The sequence below is a fragment of the Zingiber officinale genome, chromosome 7B (genome assembly GCF_018446385.1).
Source record: "Zingiber officinale cultivar Zhangliang chromosome 7B, Zo_v1.1, whole genome shotgun sequence".
Taxonomy (NCBI): domain Eukaryota; kingdom Viridiplantae; phylum Streptophyta; class Magnoliopsida; order Zingiberales; family Zingiberaceae; genus Zingiber; species Zingiber officinale.
This window is the reverse complement of record NC_055999.1, coordinates 94,145,824-94,154,129: the sequence shown is the minus strand read 5'-3', so window position 1 is coordinate 94,154,129 and position 8,306 is coordinate 94,145,824. Positions and strand designations below refer to the sequence as shown.

General features: G+C 38.7%; 2 protein-coding genes across 3 annotated transcripts; both read right to left on the bottom strand.

Moving 5' to 3' along the window:
- Positions 1 to 501: 501 nt before the first annotated feature.
- Positions 502 to 1,430, bottom strand: LOC122003940 (1,4-dihydroxy-2-naphthoyl-CoA thioesterase 1-like). Its single transcript, XM_042558903.1, has 3 exons — positions 1,280 to 1,430; positions 988 to 1,182; positions 502 to 789 (listed from the first exon to the last, which is right to left on the bottom strand). Exons 1-3 carry the CDS (start codon positions 1,394 to 1,396, stop codon positions 622 to 624), a joined length of 480 nt encoding a protein of 159 aa, XP_042414837.1. The 5' UTR covers positions 1,397 to 1,430; the 3' UTR covers positions 502 to 621.
- Positions 1,431 to 2,618: 1,188 nt separating this feature from the next.
- LOC122006345 (hydroxyproline O-galactosyltransferase GALT6-like) lies at positions 2,619 to 6,778 on the bottom strand. Of its 2 annotated transcripts, none has more exons than XM_042561813.1 (8): positions 5,707 to 6,778; positions 5,092 to 5,324; positions 4,709 to 4,996; positions 4,497 to 4,625; positions 4,216 to 4,389; positions 3,416 to 3,523; positions 3,030 to 3,281; positions 2,619 to 2,946 (listed from the first exon to the last, which is right to left on the bottom strand). In XM_042561813.1, the coding sequence occupies exons 1-7, from the start codon at positions 6,584 to 6,586 to the stop codon at positions 3,075 to 3,077; spliced, it is 2,019 nt and encodes a 672-aa protein (XP_042417747.1). In that variant the 5' UTR covers positions 6,587 to 6,778; the 3' UTR covers positions 2,619 to 2,946; positions 3,030 to 3,074. The 2 variants fall into 2 exon arrangements, with proteins under 2 accessions (XP_042417747.1, XP_042417746.1); XM_042561812.1 differs by having other exon boundaries at positions 2,619 to 2,950; positions 5,707 to 6,777.
- Between the last annotated feature and the right edge of the window lie 1,528 nt (positions 6,779 to 8,306).

Here is an 8,306-nt window from a genome sequence, read left to right as displayed (position 1 = left end):
TCAAGGAGGTCTATTATATCTGATCGACCCTTAGGCCTGATAAGATGGAATGATGGGCCGAGTGCATAGCTCCAAACTCATCTATAAGTTGCGATGCACGATCACTCTGGTGGTCCAATCAACATTTCACGTCCGATGGATAGTGTGAGATCTGCTTGACCAACATAGGTGAGGCAGCGATTCTTGATTTGTCCATCCACGTGGCTTTTACCGCTTGATTTTAACCTTCACACTAACTAATCCTCCCTACTTAGACCCACGAAAAATGATATGCACAAGGAAAAAAACTCAATGAAAATCTCAAGGATAGACACATAAAATGATGGGGCCCACAAAAAGTGAAATGATGGGTCATGACTTTATGTGTCTATCCTTAAAATTTTCATTAAATTTTTTTCCTTGTGTATATCATTACTCTTGGACCCACGGTTTTGGGGGGCATGTTTATCCCCGCATCACTTGTAAAGAATCCAAGAGAGAGTTTTTTATTTCAATCAGACAAATACAGAAAACTGCTATTATAAACGTGGGAAAGGAATCAGGAAACAAACAAACCGACAAATTTAAACTCGACTATAAATATTTCATCCTACGCATTATTATACTTTTTTTAGCGTAATTTTACAATTTAGAAATTTTATTTTTGGTCGCGTGACGCAGATAAATTTTGGCAACTTCAGGTGGCACTTCGCGCGTCTTTTCGAGAATCGTGACCGTTGAAGAGGCTAGCAAAACTCCTTTGGCTGACGTGGACTCATCATCCACCTTCCACATACGCACATCCCAAATCTATTCGTGACATTTCATCATAATTAATCACTGATAAGTGATAACAAACAGCAATTAGAGAAAAAAAAATATTAGTAGATATTAATTATGGAATGCTCGGTAATATAATCACGTTTAGTAAAAATTTCTGACATGCTATTTATATAAATATAACGAAAATAATTTTTTGAAATTGCAGAAATTAATTAACAGACGTACCTGAAGAAGGCTGCCAGTCTGCGCCGGCGTGGCCTCGGCAAGGAGGCAGTCACCGGTGCGGGCGCTTCGGTGGTGGTTGATGGAGAGCTGAACTCCCACGATGCGCCTGTCCTCTCCGGCAGCGAGTTGGGCGCCGATGCTAGCCAGCGCCTCCGCTATCAGCGCCGACACACCGCCGTGGAGCATTCCGTACGGCTGCCGGCAGATCACTCCGACGACTCATTACTTTCGCTCATCCGAAATTTCTCTCCACAACAAGAACAGAGACTGAGCTAATATGATTGGTAAGTACCTGGCAACATATGTCGGAGACGGTGAGGAGGCCGGCGACGTAGTCGCCGGAGACGACATCGAACCGGAAGCCAATTGCTTGGAGCGGCGCGTCGAGCGGCGGATCCTCGTCCGTCATCGCCGCCGAGTCCTCTGTTTCGGATTAAAGAGGGGAGACTGGAGAGGAGAAGAGGGCACTTGATGGGCTATTTATCAGAGCAGCCTTATTGATAATTAATAAGAACGTCCATGATGGATGGGCCCAACCAATAAATAAACAGTAACTTTCTGATCCAAAAAATTCTAACCGAGAGGATCTGACCTTCCCAACTAATAAATGGACGGAGTGCACGATATGCGAAAATAGATTTTTAATTTTTAGTTTTGCGTATAATAAACAAAAGCATATACGAATAACCTACTGTTTAATAAATTTCGTTTTGATTACGGCATTTTAGAATAATAATTTCCTATATTTATGATGATTCTCGACCACGTGGTGGCCTAGTTGTATGGGCCTTCTTATAATTTATTTGTCTGCCCACGTTAATTTACATATATTAGCTACGTCGTTGATTATCTGTGCTGACCCAGCCACCTATAAATTCAATACTATTAATTCATTAATTTGGACTGATGTGACATCCTAGAAAGCCTATAATATTATTTATTTTTAATAATAATTATTTATATTTTAAATAATAATATATAGTAAATAGCCCAACTACTGTTTCATAATTTTAAAATTTTTAAATAAAAATTAAATTAATTTAATTTAAATAATTATTATTATTAATTTTAAATAATTTAAATTTTAAATTTGAAAATAAAAAGGTATTTATCAATTATAAAATAAGAATAAGAAGACAGTAGAAAATGGAAATGTTGTACGGGACTGGATCTTTTAGTCTTCTTATCTTGATCCGTTCTTGGATCGGGACAAGAGGAATGGTGGGAGATAATAACCCTTATCTGTTAACAGATAGGGACCCATTACCCCCTACCAATGTAAAGATTGGATCATAAATTGATCCAATTTTTACGGACTAGAAGATTCACCCTCATGCTGTACTAGTACGAAGTCAATATGCGAAACTAGATTTTTAATTTTTAGTTTTGCGTATAATAAACAAAAACATATACGAATAATCTACTGTTTAATAAATTTCGTTTTGATTACGGCATTTTAGAATAATAATTTCCTATATTTATGATGATTCTCGACTACGTAGTAGCCTAGTTGTATGGGGCTTCTTATAATTATTTTTCTGTCGACGTTAATTTACGTATATTATCTACGTCGTTGATTAATGCTCCCGAATACGACAAAAGCTTCATAAAGAAAAATCGCTCTAAACAGATGAAACAAACCCAAAGTCGTAGATTATTCACAAAATTAGGATCTTCAGCAAGATGCTAAAGATTACATTAGCAACTCATAGGAATAAGAAGGTGGTAGTTATCAGAGGTAATCAATATATGATACAAGTTCAACCATATAGAAGAACATGTTGATTCTGTGTCATGGCAGTGTGCCTGGTGCTACCGAGATTAAACTACAAAATCTGAGAAGAACATGTCGATTCTAAAGCTGCCGCAACTTCATGATGGCATTACAACGTCGACGATGCAATTTCGGTTGTAACTCAGCTCGGCAGGGCTGCTTTTCCATGGCTAGCCTTTAACTGCCTACCTGAAAATAAAAGAAACAATGAATGAATGAATATTTAAGCAGTATCGAACCAGAGTGAGGTTAGCGAAGTGGATCAAACCGTTAATGAACTTTTTTGCATCATTGCGGCTCATTCATGCCATCCTCATCTCATGTTACAGCATTGAGGCTTTCCTGCTTGCAATTTATCCCACATGCAGGTCATTTGTCTTGGGGACTGGTAATGTGCAGTGTAGTAGTCATCTATGCATCCAAACTGGCAAAACTTCAGACTATGAATGTATTCGACTGTTCGGGATTTATTAAACTGCTCAACCCACATGCCCATGCTCACATCTTCCATTTTGAACAACTGCATCGAATTAGAAAACTACACATCATATCAGGGTTTTCATATAAATAAGAAAGTAAAATATCTTCAAAGCAAGAACATAACAAAAGTAACCATTCTAGTTAACAAAGGATCATAAGAAATATAAATGTTACCCTTAATTTATGTTTCTCAAAATCAGATATTATAAAACGAGCAATGTCGGACGATACAACGTATCCAGGACCATTAGCGTACGGTGGATAATCCTCTTCAGGCCATTCCTGTATTACAAGGATCATACTCAGAAAAGTGTCTTCATGTAATATTAACATTTCCCATGTAAGAGGAACATCAAGTAGCATTCTACGTAGCTAAAGCAGATTGGGTTGTGTAAGATTATCAGTTTGAAAAATGGATCACATCACAAAGTAAACTAGAGATGTATATCATAGTGGAAATACATATGTATCATATCAATAACCAAATCGAGTGTTAATTGCAATAATAAGTGATACTGCTCCCAACGATAAAGAACGATTAGCACACTGATATACTAAAAACTTAGTCTACCAGCTCTGAATTGGACCTGAACTGTTTTCTAGGCACTTCTCATCTTTACCATTATCAAGAAAGATAAGCACACTAACACACTACAAATTAGTCTGACGGCTCTGAATTAGACCTGAAGTGTTTTTTAGGCAATTCCCACTTGTACTAAAATTTAATGTTCTTTACTCAAACCACATAAACAGAACATATACTTTAAAATGAGTTACCTCTAATATAGCTTTTATAATCAAGATATCATTATTGGTGGCAAGCGAATGTGCATATATATTATTAGACATCAATTACAAATAAACTTCTGCTATAGTTTTCTTCTACCTCCATCTCCGGTTTGATATTATCTTTGAATTTCCCTTGTGCACTAAAACAATACATAAACCAAAACATGACTGTGATCTGAATTTACCTCATATGTGACCGCCCATTTCCCTTCTCGTAGGGGCTTGTGGTGGTAGTTTATGTTACCAATATACAGACTTTTCTCAATGGGAACTGTCTTGACTTTGTTCATCACAGGATCAATTCTAACAAAGGTATCATCATCGCATTTCATTATATAGCGAGCAGAAACAATGCGAACCTATTGGAGAAAGGGAGAGAGAACACCCAAAAAGACATTGGTAATTAAAATAGTATCGGAAGTGGAGCAACAAATCCATAATAGGAACAATTATAGTCAATACAAACCCCGTATTCGCATATGGCAACGGTCTTGAGAACGACAAGATCATAGCTATCTAGAAAAGGCACGATTACAATGTCACCGAAGAACTCAGCCTCTTTCTTCAATTCAAAGTTCACTTCCTTCCTTCCATGCTGTTTGACCAAAGTCTGTAAGTTAGTACAAATCTGAAAGGAAAAGGATGGGGAATGAAAGGAATACTAGCTTGAGAATTTACCAGAGCAACAAAAAACCGAGCCACCATATCAGAAGACTTACTAACTGCACGCATCCATGATTTCCTGACAGCCATCCGTTCTGCAAAATGATTGCCTGCAGAAAGTATGCCAATGAATAGTTCAACAGGTCCATCCGGAAGTGGTGGCGCTTGCCATTCAGATGACAATTCTAGGTTCTTCTGTGGAGCAAAGCTAGGATGAGATGTTGGCAATGAGCCAGCAAAAATGTTATGCACATGAAGATCGCCGTTCACTGACAGACCAGTTGCATCCTCAAGAACATAAGCCTACAGAGGACATGAACACCATGGTTTGTTAACTCTCCATTCCAATATCAAGTACAAACCAAATCCAATTTGGGGAATTTACAATTGAAACTTACAGTGCGATACGGGAATGACGTCACATGTCTACCGTCAACGTTGACATGATAACCTTCCAACCCAGCACTGAGAGTGAGAACAAACAGCTTGTCTTCCACAAATGGATATGGCCAGTCCATGGATATCTTTTTTGTGCGACCAATTAATCTGTTTAACCACCATGTTGCCGTTGACTCTTCCATCCGGTTGTCATCATCACGTATCCACTTTTCACACTTCACGAGCCCATCAACTGTGAGCAAACAAGAGAGTCAATGAAAACCATTATATAAACCAAAGCTATCACGTCTTGGTGTAAAATACGAGAAATGTGCGTTGCAAGAATCCAATGCTGATTGGAAAAGAGGCACTTTCTCATTCATAGTATTGAATTCCAACGGAAGTTTTTTTAAAAAAAAAAACAAAATAATGAAAAAGGGGGCAGGATGCAGAATTGAACATCCAATGTCAGATATCCGAAGAATAAAACGAACCAGAAACAAGAAAAAATGAAGTATGTTTTCAGCAATACAAATAATGGTGTTTCAGGTTTAGAAGGATGTTTGATAGCACGGCGCATTTGAAAGTTGAATAATATGTAGTAGATCATCAGAAGCATATTCAAAATGACCTACCAGTTTCATCATTGAACAAGGATTTCCATCCCTCGCACCGTTGGGCAGATCCCCATTGCATTCGGTAGCAAGTATTCTGCTCAATAACTGGCTTTCCGCTCCAATCGCCCTTCAGCCGAGGATTGAAATGGAGGATCCTAGGCGGATCCTCCCCATCCACCGTCTTGAGCCCCTGCAGCTCCATCATGAACTGAGACACCATAACCTGCTTCTCCCCTTCGTTCAAAATCGCAATTTTAGGGTCGTACTCCGCGTGGGCTTGGTACGGCTTCCCAACGAGGGTGATGTGAGAACCCAACGTCAACCCACAGGGGAGCACCATCACCTTCCCCCGTTGAAGAAACTCTTCCCCGGAGAGTATTATCGAGTGCGGACACTTCTCCTGAGTTCGATTCTCCTTGGCGGCCACAGACCACGCCAAAGGCACCGCTTTAAGCTCCTTGAGCAGCTTCTGCCCAACCTCCCACGCGTCCCACGCGGCCTTGTGAAGCCCAGAGAATGGCCCTCTGCCAACGGAGGAACTGTCGAAGAGGAAATCGAGTCCCGAGACGGACATCGTCCTCCTCCGCTCCGACGGGAGGCGGATGCCTGCAGGTCCCCCGGCGGAGCCACCCAGGCGGCGGGTTCCGTGCAAAGGACGAAACGGCGCGGCACGATCCTCGGCGCCGAGGTTCAGAGGGATGCTCAGTCCGTCTCCACCGAAGATCCCGGCGGCAGCATACCCAGCGGAAGAGAGGGCGGGGGGAATCCCGTGGGAGAGGAAAGGAAGCTCGAAGATGAAAACAAGTGCGACATAAAGTAGGAAGGCGACGAGCATGACCTGCAGCGACCGCTTCCGGCCGAGGGATAGCGCCGCTTCCACCTTGGGCGACCTCCTCATCCTAACCCCACAGCCGGCCCACCGGTCGCCGGCGACCCCCTGGATCAGGAACCTACGGCGGAAACGAAAGCCACCCCCGGATTCCCGATCGCTTGCGCCGATCGCGGTTAGCGCAAGAACTAATCGAAGACGAGGCAGAGGAGGAGATCGTGCGGAGCGAAAAGGACGCTCCGCTCTTTTGGAGGTCGGTCGAAACGATGCGTTTTTATCCCATTTATTTCATTGTTTTTTCTTCTTATTATTATTATTTCAATCAAGAAATTTTCATTTAGTTCCCAAAATTAATTCATAATATTCTATATATATATATATATATATATATATATATATATATATATATATATATAAACCTAATTTTGCAGCCTCCATAATCATTATTTAAAATTTTAAATCAACATTTTACCATTTTAATTCTAATAAACAGGAATTTTTGTGAACTTTAATGACCAAAATGATTTTTAAAATTTTATTTTATGCGACCAGTCGCTATCCTGAATATTAATTCCTCAACCCTTTCATCTCGCTAGTGAAAGAGACACCGGTCCCATCCGTTACAGCCATGCAAAGCCTATTCAAGAAGAAGGTACACTAATGGGCCTATAAGAAACAACTGTGTCATATAATTCAGGGGAAAAAATGGATAAATGAAAAACAAAATGGTCCTTTATTATAATAATGTGGTTCGTGGAAGAGTTGCATGACAAATGTGGAGTCTGGCTTGGTGGAACACCAACTAAATTTTGTCTCCAATTTAAATTTCAAAAAAAAAATAAATAGAACAACCAAATAGAAAGAAAAACAAAAATATTTTTATTAAAAATTACAAAATTAAGTGCACAAGTCAAGTCCTTAGACTATATTTGAGATATTTAGTTGAGTATGTTCATATTCAAATTCAAATGCAACTCGTTTTTAATTTGTATAATTAAGATGTTGAATGACATATTTTATATGTTGGAAGGCTGTCAAAGGGAATGACCCTTCTGTCAAATTGATTCCGAGAATAATTTTATATGTTAGGCATGTTGTTTTATGGCCTAAACTTTGTCTTTTTAAAACCTTCTCTGATTGGTCGTCAAATTTTCTTTTGCTTTTTCTTTTAAAAAATATTATTATTACTATTTTTCGAATAATTTTCCTGGTGGAGTTCAACCACCAGCTTCATTGGTGTGTCGGCCTCAGAGATTAACTAATATTAATCATAATATGCCATTGCCTCTTAATTTATCAATAACCTGAAATTAGCTATTTTACGAGTCATTAGTCCTTTATAATTTGGCTGTCTCTATTAGTCTACGAGCCTTTTCAAAGTCTTGTCGTGCCTTAAATTAGATATTTTTTATTAGGATTTGCTAGATTTGTTTTAGGGTGGGTTTAATGGCCTGCCTGAGACCCCAAATTTATTGGAGCCTAATATTTTTAAATTTTTAATTTTTATTTTGTTTATTTTTTTTTTAAGAACCGTCATCTCAATTTTTAATAAAAAGATATTAGTGTTCTCCATTTTATTCAATTATTGATATCGATTAATTTTTAATATTAAATTATATCATAGATTTTTTTAATTATTATTTTAATTATACGCTATAAGACTTAACTAATTTCCATTTCCAATATCTCTCAAAATTCCTAGCAATAGATGATCATGTAATTTTTCCATCATTTATCGGTATTCTATGTCCTTTTTCTCTCATCAACTATTCTATACCTTTCTCCTCCC